The sequence below is a fragment of the Eretmochelys imbricata genome, chromosome 6 (assembly GCF_965152235.1).
Source record: "Eretmochelys imbricata isolate rEreImb1 chromosome 6, rEreImb1.hap1, whole genome shotgun sequence".
NCBI classification, from domain to species: Eukaryota; Metazoa; Chordata; order Testudines; family Cheloniidae; genus Eretmochelys; species Eretmochelys imbricata.
Window position 1 is genome coordinate 89,392,743 of NC_135577.1, and position 27,001 is coordinate 89,419,743.

The following is a 27,001-nucleotide window of genomic DNA, read 5'->3' on the forward strand; positions in this document are numbered from 1 at the left end:
TAAAACTCAGATGCTACATAATAAAAGAAAAGAATCTTCCATACCATCAGATTTAGAAGTACCTGAGCCCAGCAGTTCAAGTCATCATGAAGATATGGAAAGCATAAATACAGAAAATGAATCTGAATACCAGAAAATATCATCATATCCTCATTCAAATGACAATGTAACACCAAAGTTACAGGATGTAGCAGAATCACAGAAAATGTCTGAAGAAAGTTTAGTTATAACAAAAACAACTGCAGAATCCAGTCATATCCTACTTAATGAACACGAACATTTATTCCAAGAACAATCTAGTGTAGTTGAAAACTCTGAAAAAAAACCCCTAGCATTACATTTAGAATCTTTTGAGTCTACTGAATTGCAAACCCAGGCACCTTTTAAAAATCATGGTGGCTCTAATCCTAACAAGCCTTTGTTACATATTCCCCATTATCATGATTCAGCACACAGCAACATAGAACATGTACCTTCGCAAAGTGAGCAGGGCTTGGAAACACTCCATTTAAATGCTGTGAAACATAGAGATCTGAATGGTAAAAGACACATTGACAGGGAAGATGCTCTTCCAACTGAAAACATAAATCATATAAAAAAATTAACTACTTCTGAAAAAGCAAAAGATAGTAAGGACAAAAGCAAAAAAGATACTGAGGATCAGAAAAAAACAGACTCCCAAAATATAAATTATAAAAATGGTGTCATGACAGCGGGGGGAGTGGCTAGTATTTTTACAAAAACTTCACATTTTCTTGGAAGTTTGTTTAGTAAAAATAATAATGGAGACTTTAGAATAAATTCTGAACACAAAAGTCCTGTCCTAGACCCAAATGAAAACAGGGAAGATATTAGGATAAACCAGATAAAGGTAGAATTTAATAACGTGCAAAGGAGAGAGGCTGAGTTAAAGGAAAACGAATCTGAACAAGAGAAAGACACAATTCAGACGGCAGAAGCTACAAATAATTTAAACATAGATAATTTTAAAATGCTAAAAGATAGTTCTGAGGAAGGACAACTTGGCATTCAGGAAAAAAATATTACATCAGAAACAGGAACAAACAACAAGGAAACTGATAAAACCATAATCTGGGAGACAGGGTCTATGTCCCAGAAAACCAGGAAAGAAGGCCAAAGATTAATTGAAGGGGACACAGATATATCCAACCCATTCATTGTGTACCAACAGCTTTATTCAAAATTGTCTCAGGAAATGAAGCAACCTTTAAAGAGTCTATGTGAAAAAAACAAACTCTTGGTGCTAGAGCAACAGTTTAAAAAAGTTCAGCATGATATCACTACTTTTACATGTGAAGACAGTTTCATGCAGAAGAAACAAGTGACTGCTTCTGTGAAAGAGGAACATAATCTGGACATTGACTATGAGAAATGTATAAAGGAGAAAATGAATTTTCTTCCAGAAGTACAAGATCTTCTGTCAGCCATCAGAACGAAGTGTGAAGTCCAAAATGCAGAATCAGGTACTGGACGACTGCTTTACTAATTAAAGGTGATAAAACAAGAACAATACTTGCTTTGTGTGAGAAAAATGTAAGACAGGTGTGACACTGTTCACTTTTAGTGGTTTAAAATCAACACTAGTGAATTTAGCTACTAGCTGTTAATAGGTGATTAGAGTGTAGCTATTTAACACTTTCTTTGAGGAATATATAACTCCCTTATGCCACACTAATTATAGGTTATGGACACCGTTATGTAATATAAAATATATGGACATTGGTAAAGTACTTGTAAAAAATCAGTGGTAACGCCAGTAGAAAACCACCTAAAATTGTTAAGAGATAAAGAGTTCACAGTTATTCCAGAGATAGTTCCTCTTCCTTAGGTTCTCTGGCCTGATCCAAAGGTCACTGAAGTTAATGAGAGTCTTTGCATTTACTTCAGTGCACATTAGACCAGGCTATCTGTTGTTATACTTCACACCATAGCCTGTTATTTTACTCTGGTGAGTAAGTCCATTGATTTCAAAAGTCAGACTTAAGACTACTTTACCATGATTCTTTTTTATAATCAACCCCATTGTAATCAAACTCTTGATACCATTGCATATTTTGGTTCCAGTAGTCATTGATGGCATCATAAAGTACCAAACTGTATCATATTTGTGTGACTAGTGCCACCATCATTTAAATTATCATTCTCACAATATAAGTAAAGTAGGAATGTAGTTGGTAAATGTGGTTTTTCTAATGGAAAAATTTTATCCCTGGTATAAATCTACTGAAGCCAGTGAAGTTATACCAGAAATGAATTTGGCCCAAAGGATCAAATATTCTAAATCCTCTAAAATTATGCCCACAGTTTAACACCTTCAATATTTCTCAGTCAACAGTGCATACAAACTGCATAGTTAGATATATAACTACATACATACATACAAATCTAAAGTTTTAGGTTGCATAAAAATCTAGGCATAACATGGAAGTAGGCATGTGCAGTTTCAGTAGCCAAACTGAGGCTTTGAAAATATGACCCAGTTTAGGGTATTTTCTAATAAATAAAATTTTTGCATGAACAGACTTAATTTTAATTAATGGTAACCCTTTTTCTCTAACAAATTGCTAATTCTTCTTAGCTCACTTAATGTAACTAATTGTGACTGTATTGTATTTTTATATAGTAGCTGTACTTCCAACTGCTATGAAAAATTAATTAATGCTTATTTCCTTTTTGTGGCTGGAAAGATTTTGTTTTCTGAAGCCTTCTGCTTGTTTAATCTAAATCATTGAACTAATTAAAGAAATCAAAATTTAGGATGGTACAGATAACTCCAGTCGTTTTTGCTCTGTCATCATATATCTATATATATATGCAGAGTGGTGACATACAATAATTTCACAGTTGCTGAACTAGATTATGAAATTTTCCACAAAATTGAGTTAATCTCGTATAGTAGTAGCATTTTTTGTTAATTGTATGAGCTCTTGATACTCTTCTATATGTGCAGCTGCTGTGTGCTGCCATTCATTACTCACAGACAAACATGTCTATGATTGTTCTTTGTGCATATAACATTTGCAAGGACATTTGTTCTTTTATGGAAAGCTGATCATCTTTAGTTCTGTATGAATTCTTTTTTCCTGGCTATTACAGCTCTCTTACTTGAGTTTTCCTCTCACATATCTGAACATGGTTTCATAAAGAGACCTGGCAATCCTGGAAGAGTACTCCAATCAGTACTGATCCAAGACAAAACATAAATTTTTCTAAGTAGTGAACTATATTCTGGCCTTAATTACATCTGGGCAACACAAATTCTTCTTTGAGTGCTTGCTCATGTTGAATCCATTCTAGGTGTGTGCGCACCCACATGCATGGTTGTTGGAGATTTTTGCCTTAGCGGTATCCGTAGCGTCGGGAGTGGCATCCCCCTCAGCGCCGCTCTAATGTGCCAGTATATCAGGCGCCACCAACCCTACGCCCTCTCAATTCCTTCTTACCGCCCGTGGTGGTTAGTCGGAGCGTCTTCCCTTGCACTGCAAGGGCTAGCGGTTTTTTGTCTACTGACTTTGAGCCTTACGGCCTTGTAAATAGTTTTGTTTATAGTAGTTAGTGTTAAGTAGTTGTTAAGTGTAGTTAATTGTTAGCAGTTAGGGTCCCAGCCAGGACTTTTCCCCAGGTGGGGCATGCCCTGGTCTCCTGGGGTCTAAGCTCTGCATGGACTGCAACAGGCCTATGCCTGTAAGTGACTCCTATAGCAGCTGCCTCAAGTGCTTAGGGGAGTCACATGTTAGAGCAAGGATGGGCAAACTTTTTGTCCTGAGGGCCACATCTGGGTATGGAAATTATATGGCGGTCCATGAATGTTCACAAAATTAACAATTCAGAGGTATTCAAATAAACTCTATTTAATAAAGATACATTTTAGTGGAAATAAACATAAAACCTCGAGGGTGGGGCCATAGGAGACCGGGAGGGTCTGGGCTGTGGTGACTGGCTGATGAGGAATGAGGTGAGTCTCTCAGAGGAGCGGTGCCTCAGGGATTGGTCGATGAAGGAGCTTGCAGTTCCTAATTGGACTCGATTAGGGGGGTATCCCTGCGAAACTGCTGGTCTTGATCATTGGGTAGTTTGGGCGGAGGCTGGTGCCAGGAGGCTGGCGCTTCGGGGATTGGGTGTGCTGCCACGTAGGGGCAGTGTTCTGATCCCAGAAACAGTGCAGTGAAGTCTAGGTAAGCAGTGCCAATCGTGCCTATGCAGTGTGGTTTTGCATGCAGGAAGATGGTGCTCATTAAGGAATTGTGAGTTGGGGGGCTGGGGAGTGCCAGGCAGGCAGAGCGGGGCAAGTCCCCCATCCCGCTCCCCTGCGGGAGCTTGAGGGCTGGATTAAAAGGTCTGATGGGCTGGATGCAGCCCGCGAGCTGTAGTTTGCTCACCCCTGCATTAGATACAAGTGCCAAATTTGTAAGAACTTCCGGCCCCGCATGTAAAAGGAGTGGGATATTCAGCTATGGGCTCTCCTCATGGAGTCCACCCTGCGTCCGGCCTCCATGCAGCCCCTCTAGGACTCGCCAAGTACCTTGGCCTTGGCGCACAGTGTGCCCCTGGCACTGGGCTCTGCCCAGCACCATTCCCCGTTGCTGGTGCCCAAAAAGAAGACTAAAAAGCATGGCTCCCCAGCACCAAGCAAAACGGGCCATGGGTCATTGGGCAAAAGACCCACTTCAGGCTGCCCGGCCACTCCGGAGCCGTGTGTTCGCATCACCCCAGCTGGGGCCCTTAACCTTGTGAAACGTCCACCACCGATTCCCAGGAGCAGCATGGGACCAAAAACCCTGGCGGCACCGACACCTTCAAAGGCTCCCCCAGCACCAAGAGAGTACAGGCCTCTGCTAATGCTGCCGATGCAGCATGTGCCCAGGAACCAGCAAAGGTTGCCCTTGAGGACAAGCCAGCCACTAAGACCGCTCAGGGGGCAGTGGAGCACCACTGATCCCCCGAGACAAAGTAGCACTCTCTACCTCCATGCCGCAGATTGCTGGAGTTGTAGCCCAGACACTCTGGGGCTCATCCTTGGTCACTGGAGCCATGTTCACAGTCGCCGCCATCTTGATGCAGATCACCTAGAGCAAGAAGCCGGTTTCCGTTCTACCGACTCCGCTCGCCCTCCCACCAATCGTCCTCTAGGTGTAGGTCCTGGTTGCCTGTATTGTGAGAGCGCTCTCCGTCACATCTCCAGTCCCCCTGGCATCGGCACCGGTCCTCTTGTTACCAGCACCAATCACCTCGCTCCGGGCATTGGTCTCCAAAGGCAATGGTCAGCAAGCAGAGCCAGGCATCAATGGCCCCACTGTGGTCACCGGCAGGGGAGTCCTCCGGCATGGAAGCCCAGTTCAGCCCCTCATCTTGACTGCACCAGCATGAATGGGAACCCGAGGCTGCATTGACATTGATGGCGCCAACTTGGCAGCATGGCCAGTGGCCAGCGCAGTGGCCTTACTGGGATGCATGGGGAATGCCGGTTGTGGCAATGCCCCCTTCTCACCACTCATCAGTTGTCGCCTTGGACCAACAGCTGGCGGCACTGATGGCACCGGCCTCAGTGCAGGAGGCACACTCGGTGGTCGAGGCAAAGGGAATGGCGCCCATCCCTAAGCCTCCCTTCCCTGTGGGGAAAGATGCCCCGGAACCTCCCCTGGGTGGTGCAATCATCGTCCTCGTCCCCGGATGAGACAGTTGTGGGACCCTCAAGGGCCAGCCCGATGGACGATTTCAAGGAACACCAGGCCCTGCTGCATCGGGTGACCAAGAGCTTGGGCCTGGAAGTGGAGGAAATGGCTGAGCAGGTTGACACTTTGTTTAATGTCCTGTCAACCTCTACCCCAACCTGTGTTGCACTACCCATGCATGACAGTGTCTTTAAGATTGGCATGGGTCTCTGGCAAACTCCTTCCTCCCTTCCTCCCACCTCAAAGAGGGCCGAAAAGAAGTATTTTGTCCCAACCAAGGGGTTTGAGTTCCTCTATACTCCCCCTCACACAGCTCGCTGGTCTTCTCTGCGGCCAACACAAGAGACAAGCAGGGGCATACCAGTTTGACCCCCAAGAATAAAGAGGCCAAACGGTTGGATCTGTTTGGAAGAAAGATTTATTCAACAACCAGTTTGCAGTTCTGGGTGGTGAACCATCAGGCCCTCTTGAGATATTACAACTTTAACTTCTGGGACTCCCTCCATAAGTTTAAGGAGTCCCTTTCACAGGGTTCGGCCCAGGAATTTGGTACTCTGGTGGCGGAGAGCACTGCTGCTGCTAGGTGCTCCCTCCAGATGGCATGGGATGTGGTGGACTTGGCAGCAAGGGTGGTTGTGTTGGTGGTGGTAATGAGGTGCAGCTCCTGGATTCAGACTGCAGGTCTCTCCCAGGAAATGCAGACCTCCATCCAGGGCCTCCTATTCAATGGGAATGGTCTCTTTTCCAACCAGACGGATGTGAAGCTGCATGGGCTAAAGGACAACCAGGGCCAACCTTTGCTCTCTGGGCATGTATACTTTGCAGCCTGTGAGAAAGCAGTTCCGGCCGCCCCTGCTGACTAGGCCTTGGCAGTGTCACCAGGGATCTTCAAGAAGAAGAGGCAGAGACGCTAGTTTCAGTCGCCGTCGCCCTTCCTCCTCCCGCTCACCCACGCAGTCCGGCCCGGCAAAACATGCTGGGTGCCAGAAGCGCTCGTTTTCAGGGTGCGGTTGAGAGCGACGCCCCAGTCACCTTCCAGGATCCACCCTGCTCTTTCCTCAACCATCTTTGTGCCTTCTGTTCTGCCTGGTCTCAAGTCACCTTGGACCATTAGATGCTGGACGTAGTGTCTCATGGTTACACCCTGCAATTTTTGGTCACCCCTCCCTCTGATCCCCCCTCCTTCCCATCCCTCATCAGGGACCCTTCTCACGAGCAACTCCTCTTTCAGGAGGTCAAGAACCTCCTGCACATGGGGGCGGTGGAGGAGGTCCCTCAGGACTTGAAGGGAAAGGGGTTCTACTCCTGCTACTTTCTAATCCCAAAAGCAAAAGGGGGCCTCAGACCCATTCTGGACCTGCAATGCCTCAACAAGTCTCTCAAAAAGTTGAAGTTTCACATGGTCTCCCTTGCCTCCATCATCCCCTTCCTGGATCTGGGAGACTGGTACGCTGCCCTCGACTTGAAAGACTCCTATTTCCACATCTCAATATTCCAAAGTCACAGACATTCCTCCGTTTTATAATGGGCGAACACCATTTCCAATTTAAGGCACTCCCCTTGCCCTCTCATTGGCTCCAAGGGTCTTTACAAAATGTATGGCATTGGTGGTCACTTACCTCAGACGTTGAGGGGTCCACGTCTTCTCATACCTTGACGACTGGCCCATCAAGGGTAGGTCTCAGGACCAAGTGCAGAGAAGCCTCGACCTGGGCCTGTTGATAAATGAGAAAAAATCTACCTTAAGGATGGTCCAGTGCATAGGGTTCATAGGGGCGGTTCTCGACTCCATGTGAGCCAGAGCTTTCCTTCCAGAGGCGTGTTTTCATGTCATGTCAGACCTGATCTCCCATGTGAAGAGCTGCCCACTCACCACAGCTCACACCTGCCTGCAATTGCTGAGTCATATGGCCACCTGTACACACATGATCAGTCATGCCTGGCTCCACCTCCAGCCTCTACATGTGTGGCTGGCATCAGTTTACACCCCCAACAGATACGATCTAGACCGGGTGGTCAGGGTACCTGTTATCCCTGAATTGGTGGTTGGACACTGGGTCCGAGTTGCAGGGAGCCCCCTTCGCAAACCTCTCCCCATCACTGACCCTGGTCTCCGATGCTTTGGACCTGGGCTGGGGAGCACACCTGGGCAAGCTGAGCACCCAGGGCTGATGGTTACGGGATGATCTGGCCCTCCACATCAACATCAGGGAGCTCAGAGCAGTTCGCCTGGTGTGCCAGGCTTTCTTGCCCCACCTGAGGGGCAAGGTGGTGCAGGACCTACAGACAATACCACCGTGAAGTATTACATCAACACACAGGATGGAGCCAGGTTGTCAGCCCTCTGCCAAGAAACTCTCAGCCTTTGGCACTTCTGTGTGCAGCATGCCATTCATCTGGTAGCTGCGCACCTGCCCAGCACCAAGAATGTGCTAGCAGATCACCTCAGCGGGACCTTCTCGTCTTGCCACAAGTGGTCACTCCATCCAGAGGCACCCAGTATGATCTTCCAGAAGTGGGGGACTCCCAGGGTGTACTTGTTTGTGTCCTGCCAGAACAGGAAATGCCACGTGTTCTATTCGCTCCAGGGGACGGACAGGGGTTCCCTGTCAGATGCTTTCCTGCTTACGTGGTGAAGTGTCCTGATCTATACCTTCCTGCCGGTGCCATTGATCCACAGAGTCCTTGTAAAGATCAAGCAGGACAGGGCGAGGGTTATCCTGATAGCTCCCTAGGGGCCTCACCAGCACTGGTTCAGCATGCTGTTGGACCTTTCGGTAGTCGAGCCACTGAGACTCCCTCTCTGGCCAGACCTGCTGTCCCAGAACCACAGCAGTCTCCTGGAGGTGCTGTACTTGATAGTGTAGCTGTACTTGCTGTGCTGTACTTGCTGTGTAGCTGCTGCATGGCTGAATTTTGATGAGCGGAAATGCTCGACCTGTGTGCAACAGGTCTTGCTGGGTAGCAGAAAGCCCTCCACCAGAGTGACCTATCGGGCACAATGGAAGAGATTCACATGCTGGGCCTTGGATCAGGGCGTCCAGGCCTTGCAGGCCTCGCTGCAAGTGATCCTGGACTATCTCCTGAACCTCAAGCTTCAGGGCTTGTCACTGTCATCAATTAGAGTCCACCTGGCTGCTATTTTGGCTTTCCACCCTCCATTCTAAGGCAAGTTGATCTTCGCTCACAACATGATGGCTCGGTGCCTGATAGGTCTGGAGTGTCTTTACCCTCATGATGGGATCCTGTCCCTTCCTGGGATATGAATCTCGTGGTGTCGAGGCTCATGGGGCCTCCCTTCGAACCTCTGGCTTCCTGCTCTCTTCTCTCCTGGAAGGTGTTGTTCCTGGTTGGGGTTATGTCTGTCCCCCACAGAGTGTCTGAGCTCAGAGCGCTTACATCAGACCCACTCTATACAGTGTTCTACAAAGGTCCAGCTGCAGCCAGACCCGGCATTCCTGCCCAAGTAGTTTCCCAGTTTCATACCAGCCAGGATATTTTCTTACCGATCTTCTTTCTGAAGCCCCATAAAGCCGAAGAGGAGCACAAGTTACATGCCCTGGACGTCAGAAGGGCGCTGGCCTTCTATATCGATAGAACGTGGCTGTTACCTAAGACAATGCAGCTGTTCGTGGTGGTGGCAGATAGGATGAAAGGTCATCCTGTGTCTGCTCAAAGGATTTTGTCCAGGATCACAGCCTGCATCTGGTACAGCTACGAGCTGGCGAGCGTGCCTCCATTGGCAATAGTCAAAGTGCACTCGACTAGAGCACAAGTGTCATCTGCAGCCTTCTTAGCGCAGGAGATCTGTAGAGCTGCTACCTGGTTATCTATACACACGTTTATGACTCATTATGTGCTGACACCGCAGGCCCAGGATGATGCTGGCTTTGGCAGGGCAGTGCTGCAAGCTGCAAGACCTTGAACTCTGAGCCCACCTCCATTGGCAAACTGCTTGTGAGTCACCTAGTATGGAATTGACATGAGCAAGCACTTGGAGAAGAAAAAACGGTTACCTACCTTTCATAACTGTTGTTCTTCAAGATGTTGCTCTGTCCATTCCATTACCCTCCCTCCTGCCCCTCTGTCGGTGTTGCCCGCAAGAAGGAGCTGAGAAGGCATACCGTCAGCGAAGCCGGGTATACAGGCGCATAGTGTAGCACTCAAGGGAGCGCCACTGCCGACCCTATGGATACCGCTAAGGCGAAAATCTACGACAACCGTGCATGTGGGCGTGCATACACCTAGAATGGCATGGACGTGAGCAGCACATCTTGAAGAACAGTTACAAAAGGTATGTAGCCATTTTTTTTTTGTCTGCAGTTACATCCATGCAGCCCCATTCTAAGACCAGAATTTGGCCCAATTTTAAAATATAGATTTACAGTGATATAATACACATTATGTAAATATAACCCTGTCCTGAAAGTGTTCTTATATTCCTGCCAGGTCACTTATTATATTGTCTTGTCACATGGTGACATCAGAAGAGTAACCCTTTAAATCAGTTGTCCATTTGTTTAGGGGTTTGGTTTTGGGGGTTTTTGGCAGTTGCCAGTGAGAGTCTGACTTTGAAAATGACTTTGAAAATGAGGAGGAATTCAGAAGCCAAATTAGTAACATAGTGGGAAATAATCTTATCAAATTTCACATGCAGAAAATATTCTTGATGAGAAGGCTGAAAATAAACATGATTCCACTTCACAATTGTTTGCAGATATATCCGATGAGAGAAAATTATCAGACAAAGCTCCAAAAGAAGACCATCACATGCATACAGCTTTGTATAAAGAACGTAACAGTGGCCAACATTCAAAAGCAATAACAATTGCTCCAGTGAATGCTCAGGAGAAAATGTACAATTCAGCAAAAAATGTTCAGTTAGATGCTAAAAAACCTTTATCACAGATCTTTTTCCTGATTCAAAACTACATTCCCAATAATGGTAAGTGTTTGATCTGAAAACAAGATTGCAATCTTAAAAAAATAAAATAAAAATGGAGCTATTAACAAGATAACATGATAATACAAAACATTTTCTTTCCTTATAAATTAACAGAAGAAGACTGGATATATCAGATTCTCCTGCATTTTGATTGTCTTGACGTTGGTGACTTTGTAAAATCTGTATTTTCAGCAGTGGCAACTGTTAGCAAAAAGGTAAGATTTTGTTTCTTTAATGTTTTAACACCACCAGAGGGAAATTGAGCCCGATTCTGCTGTTTATTACATTCTGAAACTCATCTGGAGTTGGAGCTGGAACTGACAGCAAAATTGGGGTAGGTATCTTCAGTGTGGCCTCTGTTTATATGTTGAGGAAGCATTTAAGGAGACCAGAATTTTCAAACTTGGCCACAGGGAGACCTGATGCCCAACTGATGAGGGGAAGGGGCAGGAAATGCCACATTAGCTGCTGTTTTCTTCAGCCCCTTGCTGCTCCCATTGCCTCTGCAGAATCCTCCCTTGTGCATTTCGTGACTGTACATTCAAATGTGGGTTTATTGAACAGCCAAGAAGACATACCTCTCAAACACACCAGCATTTTTTATCTATTTTTTTAAAGGAAACCCATGGCCAGCTCCTGCTCCCATTGAAGTCACTGGCAGAATTCCCTTTGATTTAAATGAAAGCTGGGTTGGGCCTTGAAAAAATAAAAAAATAAAAAAAAAGGTACTGCAATCTTTTAGTAGTGATTTTACACATACAGTACCAGAACGAAGAAATTTAAACTTTTGGTTCCCACAGCAACATAACATGGTCCTCTTGTGAACATATTCAATGTACGAAAGTTAGTACAATATATAAAATAATATAAAATGTGAGGCACAGTGGGTGTGGGAATTATAATTTTGTATTTGCTGCAAAATCTACAAATGAAAAATCTCGCCATCGGCAAGTTGTGTTACTATAGATTTTGTTTTCTTCTTTCAATATATAGATTAAGTCAACTGTTTTCAAACTGAAAAGGAGTACTTGTGGCATCTTAGAGACTAACACATTTATTTGAGCATAAGCTTTTGTGGGCTACAGCTCATTTCATTGGATACATTCTGTGGAAAACACAATGCATCCGATGAAGTGAGCTGTAGCTCACGAAAGCTTATGCTCAAATAAATGTGTTAGTCTCTAAGGTGCCACAAGTACTCCTTTTCTTTTTGCGAGTACAGACTAACACGGCTGCTACTCTGAAACCTGTTTTCAAACTGTGGTAGAAGTACAACTGAAGGTACACTGGCCACAGTTAGATGCTGTACAAGATGATTTAAAAAAATTATTCTTTATAACCCCTCAGTAAAACGTGTACAATCAGGCAGAAAAGACAAGCTGGGAAGAGTCAGCTGCAGTGCAGCTTCCTGATACTGGGGCCACTGTGTCCCCATGCAGCTAGACTTGGGAGCTGGCTGAGTCTCCTCCCTGCATGGACACCCTTCTCATCCCCTGTCAGTTGGTGTGGGAGACAGGCAGGGAGGCACCCATGACCCACCAGCAGCAGCTCCCACTCCTGCTGCTTCTCCTCTGGGGAGGGAAGGGGGAAGAGAGGCCAGGGGTGGTTGAGGGGGGGGTGTACAAAGGGGACATTGGAGGGGGAACGTGGAAGCCTTGAACAGGGGAGGCATCTTGGAGGGGGACTTGGGGAGCTTGGGAGAGCTGGGGAAAGGGGTGGGACAGAGGGGAGCTTGGAGAGGGGTACATTGGGGGCAAGAGGGCAGCTGGTACAGGGAGAGACATGGAGATGTTGGGTCTGATCTTTGGAGAGGGAGGGAATGAGGAATTGAGGGACAGGTTTAGGGGGGCTGGGGAGTGGGGACAAGTCCAAGGGGTCCTTGGAGAGAGAGAGAATGGGGGAACAATGGGGAAGAGGTGATCTGGGGGATACAGATACAAGAGGGAATTTGCTTGAGGGGTTGATACAAGGTAGACTTTGTGGAGCTGATGAGGGAGGCACTGGGGACAGAGGGATCTTGTGGAGCGAGGGAAGGGCACCGATACAGCGAGGAATGTTGGGGAGTGGAGATGTGAGGAACCAGTACAGGTTGTGCCTTGAGCTGGGGGGGCTGGTACTGCAGGGAACAAATACAAGTGAGGGCCCTTGGGGAGATGGAACATGGAAGAAGCAAAGGGGATTGGGGGAAGGGAAGAAAGAAAGTATGGGATAAACTTGCTGTGGTGGATATGGAGAGAGAAGAGAAGAAGGGAGAGTAGAGGGGAGACTTGGGGGAAGGAAGGTCTGAGAGTAAGGGAAGGCTGGGAGCTTGGTAAGTGAAGGGAGCTGTTGTGCAATATTCTGAAGATAGCAGGGAAGGTGGGGCAGAAACTGGGTAGGAGAGGCTTGAAAAGGGAAGGTGGGAAGGGGTAGGCAGAGACATGGGGCATTTGGAGAGGGATATCTGAGAGAAACAAAGCAAAGGGGGTGAAGACAGGGATAACTGAAGGGATGGAAAGGGGATCTGGAGAGGCAGAGGAAAGACAGAGGATGTGGAAATTTGACAGGTAAAGGGAGAATATTATGGATTGAAAGATAAATGGGATGGAGGGGGCAAAGTAAGGAGGACACTGGAACTCTTGAGGCACAAATACAAGAAGCATATCTGAAGAGGTCATATGCCAAGAACTTTTGAGGTTCAGATGTGGTATAATCAAGGTCTTAAAGTTTGAGACACACTGGGATTAATTATTACATGCTTATAATTTATCCCAGTATGTTCTGGCAAATACATGAACCATGAGAGGGAAACATGAATAATTTTTTTTCTTTAGAAATTAAGACTTTAATGGCTAATTGGGATACATAGAGTATTCACGCTTTACAGGCTGTGTTAAAATTCAAATTTTTATTGTTCAGTACAAATAAAATGGCTACTTTCAAATTCCCATCATTAGGTACCAACTGCTCCCTTGTATTGCATTTTTCCTTCCTCTTAGATTTTCACAATAAAAGATGCAAATTGCATATGTTGCTGCATACAAAGAATGACTGAGTCAACCTTTATAAAAGCTGGGATTTACAAACGTAATTATAATGAAAATAATCCCAATGGAATGTAGAAATCAAGTTACAGAAATAATGAAATAAGTAAAATTACAATGCCACGTAGCTAGGATATGGCTTATCAATATTTTCTGCAGCCTCTGTGTTTCAGTGTGTAATACCAACACGTGGTATTACGGGCCCACAATATGGTCAATTTTTTAAAAGGTGTACTTTAGCTTTTATAAAACAATAAGAAATGTATATATTAGACTTCCTAATATAACATTTCTTTGCATTAGAATTTTAAAAACACATAGTGTCAATTAATTTATATTTACAAAGGAAAGGAGACATGATGTGCCATGAAATGAGAAACTTTGTTGTTAGTCGTTAATCCACCTCTGGCCCCCCCGCCCTTGACTGCAGAAATGTCAGAACAGGATCTCTGTCCATTTGGAAACATACCAGTGCAGGATGTCTCTCTGACTGGATCAGGAACTTTCCTGAAGAAACTAGGGATATTTTTAAGCTCATAGTTTTAATAGAAATGTTTGTTATGTGATTACAATATTTGATTCACCAATGGAAACTTCCAAAACAAAGGAAGGGGTAAGTTTCTGTACAAGTAGTTAAAGTCTAGCTAAGAAGAGATTGGTTCTGTATCCACTGAGTACTACACAGAGGAATGATTGTGAGATTGCCATGGAAATACTTCTAAACCCGTACTGTTGTGTGATGATCTCTCCTTTGGTTTCTTTAATCACTTTCTATCTTGTTTTTATTCTGAATTGTATCTCTTTAAATGTTTGAAAGGTGAGTGGGCTATATTAGTTTGTGAGGAAAGGATTCTGTTTACATTGTAAGTTATAAATACCAAGCCAACTGTATTCAAACATTTCCACCTGAAACAGCAGTTTCCAACAATTTTTGGAGTTAAGTGTAGAATTTCTAACATCTGTCTATGAAGGGCTCTTTGCACTGGCTTGAGATTTTAACTGTCCAGAGTCAGCGTTTAGTAGAGCTTAGCTCCATTAGGGTATGATAAGTGTTTGAAGATGTGTAGTAACTCTGCTGGAAAGGAAATATTTTCAGAATGGGGTGTTCAAATTGGGTCCCTCTATTTCTCCTTTATTTTTTTCTTATCCTTACACCCTATTTGCTTAGTTTAATTGTTGTTTCCCCCCAGATTTTTTCCCCTTTGTTTTCTGCTTCCTGTATATAAAGTTGTGGTAGGCATTGGGAGAGAATATTCTCCCCAAACTCTCACTGGCTGACACTAGGGTTCATTTCCTGAAATTCAGCAAGCAAGATGGGTTACAACAGCTTGGATAAAGCAGGGCCTAGGCTTTGTTTTGCTTGTGAAGGAATACATTTGTGTGTAAAATGTTTAAACAACCAAATTTTAGGTTAGGCTAGCAGTCTAGTTAACAGAATAGTGTGCCTCTAAACAGAGGACTTGAGCTCAAGTTCCTACTTTCTCAGGCTAGGAGCCCTGTGGAGAGTGAAGTGCCTTTCAGTGCTCTCAAATGATTTATTTTAGAAGAGGCTAAATATTAGTTTGATAGGCTCTAAAGAGAACTGTATGTAGCCTTCCTAAGTTGGCCACTGGGATGTGGGGTTATTGAAGATATCAATGGGGAGAAAAAAGGACAGAGGATAAGACCCCCAAAAGCCCAATAAATATATAAAACTAACCCCCTTATTCCCTAGAAGGAATTTGTTATAGAACAAACTGCAGGTAGCTGACATGGGCATCTAATGAATGACTTAGTGAGTCACAAGGCATGGTCTCAATGGGCCCCTCATGACTTGGAGCGAAGACTTGTTACAGGTTGCTTGTGTTTCCCTGGACCTGCCCAGCACAATCCTGCTAACATGACTTGTGCTATCCCAGGGCTGCCAGTGTCTTGCCCAGCCCCAAATGGAGGCACACGTTGGCATCTCCTCAGGAGTCTGCCCCCACTGTTCCTAAAATGGAGGCTAAAGAGCCACCCCTGGTCTGACGTTCAGAGAGGTGGCCCCTGAGTCTGCAGATCCCAACATAGGGTGTGTCCTTGGGTCCGTGGCCCGCCCCCGTCTGCGCTGCAGGTGCACACAATGGGGTGGGGGGCACTGGCTGTAGGGTGACCATATGTCCGGATTTTATAGGGACAGTCCCGATTTTGGGGTCTTTTTCTTATATAGGCGCCTATTACCCCCCACGCCCTGTCCCGATTTTTCACGCTTGCTATCTGGTCACCCTAGCCGGCGGGCTAATGCGGGTCCCCCCCACAGGGGGCTCAGCAGCAACCTCTGCCCCCCTCCATCCCCCGCTTGTGTCACGCAGTGGTGCCGCCCTTCCCTTCTTTCCCTCTGTTCTTCTCGCTTAGCCGGGCATCCCCGCTGCCCCCCGGAATGGAGCCGCCTGGCTCGGCCCCTGTTTTGGGGGCAGTCCCATATGTTGAGCTCCCACCGGTGGCAGTCGCCTCCCCCCCACCCACATCCGAGGCACCACGGTCTCGCCCCGCTCCCCTCTCTGGGGCGGTGGTACGGCCCGCTCAGTTGTCAGGCTGGCGCCGGCAGGAAGTTGCGTGGGGGCTGCTGGGGTTGCTGCTCCTGCAGTCGGCGATGGGCTCTGAGCGCCGGTTGCCCCATCGCCGCCGCCCAGAGCGTGAGCAGCCGCTGCCGCAGTAAAATGGCCGCCGGGAAGAGCTGCCAGGATGCTCGGGAGGCTGCAGCCGCGGGGCTGTGGCGCGGCTTCCGAGAGACAGTGCAGCGCTTCTGCGGGCTGGCCCTGGAGCGAGCGCGGAGCGTGAGTGCGGGGCCGGCGGCAGCGAGCTTCCCGGCCGGGGGGGCTGGGGAAAGCCGGGGTGTCAAGGGACGGTGCCGCTTTGCGGCCTGGTTCTGCTGGACCCTTCAATTGTGAAACTTCCCCAGTTGGGGGCGGGGAGGTGTGATGTGTGACTCGCTGGAGAGCTCTGAGGGAGGGAGGATTTTCGTTAACACGAAAGCTGCTTCACTGCGACAAGCAACGTGACTCTGCGCTTCGGTGACCCACTCACCAGAACCTGTGTTTTGTCATTTACATGAAGCTAATCTGCTGCGAACCTTGTCATCTGATATCTTACGTTTTGCTAGAAAAGTCAGGTGTCCGGCTTAGGCCCCAGTTCGGCAAGTTGCCCCGCACAGGGGGGCCTCCCGGTGAGGAGCAGCTTGCAGGACCCGGGATCATGACAACTTTTAGGGAAAATCAAGATGAGAAGGGCACAATAATGGAATGGAAACATAGTGAGGTTTGGTTGAGAGGCGGCATAAGACTTGTTAAATTTAAGCATTTTTAAGGTCTGTGAAATTCGGAAATATAGTCTCAAATATGGAAGGAAAACATGCTTCTATTTTCCTTTTAACAGTATCAAAGGAGGCCTCATGCTGCTCTTTTCAAGTGCAGACAGAGCACCTCAGCTTGAAAGACTCAAAGTTTAAGACTTTTCTGCTTAGTGAATAAAATATTATACACTAATAGTTGTATATGGAAAGGTGAGCTGCATTAAGCAGGCTGTTTTTTGTTTTGTTTAGAAAATAATGTATACATATCTATTTACAAATAATGTAGAACACAGATTATGCAAATCACAATCCTTTACGTAGTAAACTACACTGAACCATTATTTTTATTTTCTAAAACCATACTTATGCTATATTTTAGTCAGAGAAATTATTTGCATATCTTTAGCTGTCACTATAAATTGTCCACCAACTATGTTGTAAACATTTTTTTATTTTAATGCTGACGCTTTTACATACAAACTACTGTACCTCATGAAGGACCCTTTCCGTAAACAACAAGTTCAGAAGGAAAACTTAAAAAGCTGTGTCTCTTCTGGTTCAACGTACCATATGTGTCTTCGGTTATATTATACACTGATTGCTAAATAAACAAAAGATTTAAAAACCAAACAAAAGGCTTCTGACAACATTTGCTACTTTTCAGGGTTTTGAAAAAGTAAATAAACAAAGAGTCTTATAGTCTCACAGTTGACTCAGTAAACAATAAGTAATATCTGCATTTGTCAAAAATAGTAGGTAATCTGTCCCTTTTTTTTAACTACTCTTGATTTTTTGATGCTTGATTTTTTTTTTATTTTATTTTTATTTTTATTTTTTTTGAAGGTTGTGACAGCGTTGCCTGAAGATATGAGACCTGGTCCTGATCTTTATGGTTTCCCATGGGAAATAGTGATTTGTGCTGCAGTTGTTGGAGTTTTTACAGTCTTACTGTTTCTGTGTAGGAGTTATCAATCAGTAAGTATCCAAAATGAAGTACAGATTTATGTAGATGGTTTGCATTTAAAAAAATTGGTTAAAATTGTCATTTCATCAGTTTGAATTTTTAATTCAAATAGGTGTCACGCTGTCTGGAGTGGCTCACAACTGTGAGTGCCTATCTTGGAGACTAACAATGCATCCGATGAAGTGAGCTGTAGCTCAAGAAAGTTTATGTTCAAATAAATTTGTTAGTCTCTAAGGTGCCACAAGTGCTCCTTTTCTTTTTGCGAATACAGACTAACACGGCTGCTACTCTGAAACCTATCTCAGGGCAGACACCCCAAACTGGTGGTATGTTCTATAATTAGATTTCACTAAACCAGTAACAAACGTGAACTCCTGGATCACTATACGTGTTTTACCATCAAGTCACAGACAGTCCCCTAGACTCTCCAGTCTGTCTTACCACCCAGACAAACTGGACTTGTGATCAAAGATTATTTAAACCTAAAATCCCGCCACATCAAGTTTCTCCCAGTCCCAAGAGGCCAGTCACTCACCCCAGATTAATTGGTACTCCAGACCTTAAACCAAAGAAAATACTGGTAGCCAATTTTGCAGTAAACTAATCATTGGTTTATTCTGTAAGAAAAAAGAATGAGAGTTATTGAGAGGTTAAAGCAGATAAAATATAATGAGTAAATCACAGTTTGTCACTCCAAATGGTGTCAGTGATGTAATAAACTGCCAATTTCCCAAAAGTCCTTCAGGGCTATCCAGAATAACTCTATCTTCTCATTCAGTTATTCTGCTGTGTTAGAATCCAAACAGTCCAGAGATGAAGGATCTTTCCTTGAATCCATCTTTTATATCTTCTTTACTAGCTAGTTGACAGTGTCTGGACCCAAATACTTTTTTTCTTTGATGACAGATAGTGAGGAATGCACTTAGAGTCCTTGACTTGCTTTGAAATTAACATATTCTATTAAAGTCCTTAAGTCCTTCATTACTATTTCATAAGATTTCTTTGACGGGTAATTTAGTTACAGGGTTATATACACATGTAAATGTTTGCTGTTACATTATAACAAGAATAGATAAACGAGAACAATGAAAGTAATGACCCATTAATTTTCATGAAGTTTAAATATCTGAATGCACACTTACATTTTAATAATTGCTTTGATCTACACTAACATACAAGTGAATTGGCCTGTGGCCCTGATCTGACCTGGTTTGCGAGTGTCACAATAAAGTTTTAAGTCAGCTGATCATACAGTTGATGATATTCTTTCTGAAACTGGAGGAAAATTGGGTAGTAGCCTTCTTGTCAAGGTTCTTAGTGGTTGACTGTTTGCTGAAAGAACATTGCTTTTAATGTGAAATGCATATTCACCTTATAACAGCAAATTAAATTAAACAGTGATAAAGTTTCCCCTTTCTACTTTCTCATTTTATGGGAAAAATTTTCAAAGCCAGCTTCCAAAATAACAGCTGCATGTTTTAGTTTCCCATTTATTCCTTAAGCATCTTGTGGGTATTTTTACTCCCATATCTCTTGGTACTTCACTATATTTGATTGTAGCTATACCAGCTAGGATTGTGATCTTGACATATATTATAGGATAAGTAGGAGCAGGCCCATCTTGGATGGGAGACTGCCTAGAACAGTTCAGGATGCTTCAGGAAGTGATGTTGGTGATATAGTATGTTGCACTACTGAACCAATGCCTCAATATGTTGCTGGGGAGCACTGCTCTTTTAGAGGAACATAATACAGAGGTTCTTGGCCACACAAACTTATTGAAAATCTAATGACACTTTTGTGCAAGATTTGTCGTTTGTGCTGGTCAAATTCCAGTCAGAGTAATAACATCCTAAATTCTCCCTACAGTTCAAAATAGATTAAATATTCTTAACTTGCTGACCTGAACTACTGTGTAGTGTCTGTCTGCTTTTAAGTAGCTGCAGCACTGTGCATAAGAAATAGCTACATTTCAGTGGTAAATGTAATGATTCCTGTGTTTTGAAGATATGGTACAAAGTGTTAATAACTTCCATCATTTGAGTTGCAGCATCTTTTTTTTGTTTGAAAATAATTCTAATATCTCTTTGATCCTAAAATAAAATATCATCATTTGATGTTTGTGTGTTACATGTAGGTCTTTTTGTTTTCCATCAGTGAGGCAGAAATTATGTCTGCAAAAAAGCTCCTGTATGTGTGTAAAATTACAATATTTTTAGTTTGGACATTAGTCCATTAAGCATCATGTCCTGTTTCAGTGACTGACATAGTTATCTCCCTGTAATAAGAACAGGTCATGTTGGGGCCGGGGGGAAGTGGCACTATATGTGAAAGAAAATGTAGACTCAAATGAAATAAAAATCTTAAATGAATCCACATGTTACATAGAATCTCTGTGGATAGTAATTCCATGCTCTAATAAGAATATAACAGTAGGGATCTGTTATCGACCACCTGACCAGGGCAGTGTTAGTGACGATGAAATGCTAAGGGAGATTAGAGAGGCTATCAAAATAAACTCAATAATAGTGGGGGATTTCAATTATCCCCATATTGACTGGGTACATGTCACCTCAGGATGAAATGCAGAGACACAATTTCTCGATATTTTAAATGACTTCTTGGAGCAGCTGGTACAGGAACCCACAAGGGGAGAGGCAACTCTCAGTCTAGTCCTGAGTGGAGTGCAGGATCTGGTCCAAGAAGTAACTATAACAGGACCGCTTGGAAATAGTGACCATAATATAATAACATGTAACATTCCTGTGGTGGGAAGAACACCTCAACAGCCCAACACTGTGGCATTTAATTTCAGAAAGGGGAACTATGCAAAAAGGAGGAGGTTAGTTAAACAGAAATTAAAAGGTACAGTGACTAGAGTGAAATCCCTGCAAGTTGCATGGACACTTTTCAAAGACACCATAATAGAGACTCAACTGAAATGTATACCCCAAATTAAAAAACACAGTGAAAGAACTAAAAAAGAGGCGCCGTGGCTTAACAACCATGTAAAAGAAGCCTTCCTAGATAAAAAAATCATCTTCTTTTAAAAAGTGGAAGTCAAATCCTAGTGAGGTAAATAGAAAGGAACATAAATGCTGCCAAATTAAATGTAAAAATGTAATAAGAAAAGCCAAAAAGGAGTTTGAACAATAGCTAGCCAAAAACTCAAAAGGTAATAACAAAATGTTTTTTAAGTATATCAGAAGCAGGAAGGCTGCTAAACAACCAGTGGGGCCCCTGGATGATCGAAATACAAAAGGAACACTTAAAGACGATAAAGTCTTTGTGGAGAAACTAAATGAATTTTTTGCTTCAGTCTTCACGGCTGAGGATATTAGGGAGATTCCCAAACCTGAGCCGTCTTTTGTAGGTGACAAATCTGAGGAATTGTCACAGATTGAAGTGTCACTAGAGGAGGTTTTGGAATTAATTGAGGAACTTAACAGTAACAAGTCACCGGGACCAGATGGCATTCACCCAAGAGTTCTGAAGGAACTCAAATGTGAAATTAACTATAGTTTGTAACTTGTCCTTTAAATCAGCTACTGTACCCAGTGATTGGAAGATAGTTAATGTAACGCCAATATTTAAGAAGGGCTCTAGAGGTGATCCTGGCAATTACAGACTGGTAAGTCTAACGTCCGTACCGGGCAAATTAGTTGAAACAATCGTAAAGAATAAAATTGTCAGACACATAGAAGAACATAAATTGTTGTGCAAAAGTCAACATGGTTTCTGTAAAGGGAGATCATGTCTTACTAATCTATTAGAGCTCTTTGAGGGGGCCAACAAGCATGTGGACAAGGGGGATCCAGTGGACATAGTGTACTTAGATTTCCAGAAAGCCTTTGAGAAGGTCCCTCACCAAAGGCTCTTAAGTAAATTAAGTTGTCATGCGATAAGAGGGAAGATCCTTTCATGGATTGAGAACTGGTTAAAAGACAGGGAACAAAGGGTAGGAATAAATGGTAAATTTTCAGAATGGAGAGGGGTAACTAGTGGTGTTCCCCAAGGGTCAGTCCTAGGATCAGTCCTATTGAACTTATTCATAAATGATCTGGAGAAAGGGGTAAACAGTGAGGTGGCAAAGTTTGCAGACTATACTAAACTGCTCAAGATAGTTAAGACCAAAGCAGGCTGTGAAGAACTTCAAAACGATCTCACAAAACTAAGGGATTGGGCAACAAAATGGCAAATGAAATTTGATGTGGATAAATGTAAAGTAATGCACATTTAGAAAAAATAACCCCAACTATACATACAATATGGTGGGGGCTAATTAGCTACAACTAATCAGGAGAAAGATCTTGGAGTCATTGTGGATGGTTCTCTAAAAACGTCCACGCAGTGTGCAGCGGCAGTCAAAAAAGCAAACGGGATGTTAGGAATCTTTAAAAAAGGGAAGGAGTACTTGTGGTACCTTAGAGACTAACCAATTTATTTGAGCATAAGCTTTCGTGAGCTACAGCTCACTTCATCGGATGCATAAAAGTGGAAAATGCAGTGAGGATGTTTTTATACATACAGACCATGAAAAAATGGGTGTTTATCACTTCAAAAGGTTTTCTCCCCCCACCCCAGAGTTAAGAAACTCTAGAGTGGGGTGGGGGGAGAAAACCTTTTGAAGTGATAAACATCCATTTTTTCATGGTCTGTATGTATAAAAACATCCTCACTGCATTTTCCACTTTTATGCATCCGATGAAGTGAGCTGTAGCTCACGAAAGCTTATGCTCAAATAAATTGGTTAGTCTCTAAGGTACCACAAGTACTCCTTTTTCTTTTTGTGAATACAGACTAACACGGTTGTTACTCTGAAACCTGTCATTAAAAAAGGGATAGAGAATAAGATGGAGAATATCTTATTGCCCTTATATAAATCCACGGTACGCCTACATCTTGAATACTGTGTACAGATGCGGTCCCTCATCTCAAAAAAGATATAGTGGCATTAGAAGAGGCTCAGAAAAGGGCAACTAAAATGATTAGGGGTTTGGAATGGGTCCCATATAAGGAGAGATTAAAGAGGCTAGGACTTTTCAGCTTGGAAAAGAGGAGACTAAGGGGGGATATGATAGAGGTATATAAAATCATGAGTGGTGTGGAGAAAGTGAATAAGTAAAAGTTATTTACTTGTTCCCATAATATAAGAACTAGGGGCCACCAAATGAAATTAATGGGTAGCAGGTTTAAAACAAATAAAAGAAAGTTCTTCTTCACTCAGGGTACAGTCAACCTATGGAACTCCTTGCCTGAGGAGGTTGTGAAGGCTAGGACTATATCAGGGTTTAAAAGAGAACTGGACAAATTCATGGAGGTTAAGTCCATTAATGGGTATTAGCCAGGATGGGTGAGGAATGGTGTCTCTAGCCTCTGTTTGTCAGAGGGTGGAGATGGATGGCAGGAGAGAGATCACTTGATCATTACCTGTTAGGTTCACTCCCTCTGGGGCACCTGGCATTGGCCACTGTCGGTGGACAGGATGCTGGGCTGGATGGACCTTTGGTCTGACCCAGTATGGCCATTCTTATGTTCTGGCTTTCTTAGAAACTTCCAGTGCAAGGTGTTGTGCTGAAATAATGGATTGTTTGCTTTCTTGTGTTTCCAAAGCAGACATGTCCAATGTTAGTAGTCTTCACTGGCCTGGAGCAGTGATACTCAATAGGTGGCATGTGGGCCAAATGTGGCCTACCAAGGTTTCCTGTGTGGCCTGCCAGCTCATCTTAAAAAATGTTTACAATTACATTCACAAACTGTGATGTGCTGCCTATCATTTGCCTATGACTTTCTTAGTAACCCAGCTTTGAGGGCAGTGCCACTGCCAGCAAGAGTGCAGAAGTAATGGTGGCATGGTATGGTATCGCAAAGTCAACAGCAAAACCTGAGCTTTTAACCTGAACTGGACAGCGGATTTTCTCTCCTTTTTTTTTTTTTTTTAATGCCACCTCATTTAAACACAAAACCTTTGTGCTTAATATGCCAAACCACTGTATCGATCTGTAAGGTTGTCAGGGTGAGGCGCCGCTTGAATCAAAGCACAGTAGCTTCAACACAGTCTATCCTGCTGGCAGTGTTGCAAGACATGACAAAATTGAAAATCTGAAGTCTTCGTATCACACTTCAAATGCCATACTTGTAACATCAGCGACTGTACAGGAAAAAGCAACAGCTGCTTCTCTTGGAATAATGTTGGTACTGGCTAAAAAGAAAAAGCCTTTCCTGGATGCTAAGTTTGTGAAGAAGTGCACGTTGAAAATGCTGAAGGACCTTTTTGCCAGAGATAAAAACAAAGATGACATTGTGAACCGTGTGAAACAAGTTATCCTGTCTGATTCCATGGCAGTGCGAAGATTAGAGGTAATTTACAAGGATTGTCTGTCAGCTCTGCTTTCTGATGTAAAAAACACCAAATACATGTCTCTTGCAGTGAACAAATCAAGTCATTTAAGTGACACTGCCCAGCTATTGCTGTCTGTTTAAAAATTTCACCATCATGAAATCTAAGGAAGAATTTTTTTGCTTAGTACCATTGGAAAGCTACACCACAGGAGAGATCACTTTTGAAAGGTAAAAGGCTCTTTTTTCGGGAGGCGGGGGGAAATAGCTTAGATTTGCAGAAAGTAAACTTGCTTGTTACAGATTGAAGTCCCTCCATGTCAGGGACAGAGAAGGGCTTTTTTTTATAGTTGGCAGTGATACATCTTTCATTAAATACACTTCACTGCATCATTCACCAGTCTGTCCTGTGCGGTAAGTTGTCTGGAGACTTGAAAAAAACAATGAGTATTGTGATGAGATTAGTGAACTACATATGCTCAACTTCTAGCTTGCAAAATTATTTTAAAGCTCTTTTACAAGACATTTCAGCTGAATACAGTCCTGTTGCCGCACAATGACATTTGCTGGTTAAGTAGGGGCACATATTAGAGAGGTTTTGTGTGTTTCAAAAAGAATTAATAGAAATTCTTTCAAACCACAAGACCAATAAGCTTGTGAGTTCCTGGAATTTATGAATGATGTCCCCTCTATGTCATGGGTAGCTTTTCTGTGTGATATTACTGATCACTTGAATTTCCTCCAGGGATCTGTTTGAAAAAGGGTGTGCCTCAGAGGAATCTTGAAATCTTTGACAGGAAAGATGTTGCACTTCCCTACATTGTGTGTTGTTGCTACAGATAAAACTTCAGTGAAAACGGTGCAAGAATTCCTAAGCAATCTGATCAAAAAATTTTAAAATGCGAGTGGAGAATTTTAAAATTCCAAAGGATTTGCTTTTATTTGTTTGTGATCCATTTGTTGTCTCTGCCAATGGACTGTGCCCTTTTGAAGCACAGAACATTCTTGATTCAATTAACGAAACTGCCTTTCAATTAGAAATTGTAAGGCTCCAGAGCTCAGACGTCTTGAAGGCAAAATTCAGAGAAGTGGGACTTTGTGATTTGTGGACTCAATATGCTGACCTGTTTCAGAATTGTCAGAATCTAGCCATCTATCTTTTAATAGTGTTGGGATCAACGTACCTCTGCAAATCTGGGTTTTCTATCATGAACATTATAAGAGACCAACACCGCAATCACCTGATAGATAAGCATCTTCACAACTGCATGTGCCTTGCCCTGACCTACAAACCACTCTTCAAAAAGCTTGCTAAAGATTGTAACAAACACAGGTAATTGTGTTGATTTATAATCTTTGTTAAAAGGTAGAAACACTAATACTTACGTTGCAATCAAAGTCTTTATTGGCAGCTGAAGTGGTTTTACTTTTGTCAGCCTTCTTCGCAAATGGCCCGCCTCTTGTAATAAAATTCTGAAATTGGCCCACTTTAATTGAGGATCACTGGCCTAGGGTCTCTCAGTCATGCAGGACAGCTAGGATCAAGGATAGATAAGTTTATCAATGTAAGGATATTTCTTCTTAATGTATTTGACAGTATAGATCCCACTGTAGGTGTCAATGAACCTCTTGCATTCAAGTCTCTCCTCCTCCCCTTTCTCCCCCCCCCCTTTTTTAAACAATAGTGTCTGTTTACACTGCATACACCTTGTACTCCTGTACAAGGGCATTAAGGGCTGAGTGACTGCAATCCTCTCTGTTCCTTCTAATCTGTGAATGTCTAACCCACTAGGTTTCGCTGAACCTTCTCAAAATCTTCTACAAACCTTCAGAACTCTTGATATTTCAACATATGACCACTGTGATTAGAATTGACCCATCTGGACTGAGTATTGGCAGTTAGATCCACCTGTACAGATCTCCCAGTACAGGGCGACTTAACATGGCCTGAAGGTCTCATCAGATCCTGAGGAGACAAGCTACGTAGTACTGCTAACAGACAAGCCAATTTTATTTATTGCCCAGTCTAGCCACAAGTGATGCCAAAGACCAGTTCAGAGAAAAGGGCACCGAGAAAAGACTCATCACTGATCTCAACACCTCCAGTACCCAAGTCCCAGGACTGAGAGAGGGCGCTCCAAACACGGAGTTGTGGACTCTGGGCAGAACTCGGTGTCATTCCACAAGGACAGACTCATACATCATACAAGGACAGACTCATACATCTCCCAACCTGTCTGAACATATCATCTCAGAACCAGGGTCAGATGCAGTCATTGCACTTGATGTGTTGGATGTTGGCTGACTGAGCACTGCTGGTAGAAACTGCCGCCTATAGATTCGGGAAGTCCTCATACAAAGTGGGAAACCTTCCATTAGGAATACTTGCTCTTCAAAATGGCAAAGATTTTTCATATGGACAGCCCAATGTGATCTAGACCCAGTAGAGGCCTTGATATTGAAGTTCCCTAACTACCTGCTGCACCTGAAATATGCTGGAATAGCATTCAACTCTCTCTCAAGGTTCACCTTGCAGCAATATTGGTGTGTCATGCTCTGGTACGCTCATTTGGGATCTCACATTTGACAATATCCAAATTTCCTCGGGGCCTCCTTCATATTTACTCTCTGGTTAGACTGACTCCCACGTGGGCCCTCAACATTGTCCTTCTAAAACTCCTGGAGACTCATAAGAACATAAGAATGGCCATACAGGATCACACCTAT

General features: G+C 43.6%; 1 protein-coding gene across 5 annotated transcripts in view; it reads left to right on the plus strand.

Annotated features, from left to right (window-relative positions):
• The first annotated feature begins 1,332 nt into the window (after positions 1-1,332).
• Positions 1,333-27,001, plus strand: part of MIA2 (MIA SH3 domain ER export factor 2) — a 58,253-nt gene continuing 32,584 nt past the window's right edge. For 2 of the 5 annotated variants that reach the window (XM_077819101.1, XM_077819102.1), the window contains exons 1-4: positions 1,333-1,484; positions 10,411-10,638; positions 10,753-10,853; positions 17,815-17,946. In XM_077819101.1, the coding sequence (XP_077675227.1) occupies positions 1,409-1,484; positions 10,411-10,638; positions 10,753-10,853; positions 17,815-17,946 (537 nt within the window). In that variant the 5' untranslated portion in view covers positions 1,333-1,408. Of the gene's footprint in view, positions 1,485-10,410; positions 10,639-10,752; positions 10,854-14,126; positions 14,275-16,205; positions 16,457-17,814; positions 17,947-27,001 lie in introns of those variants that run through there. The other 3 variants (XM_077819100.1, XM_077819104.1, XM_077819103.1) reach the window with 3 other exon arrangements.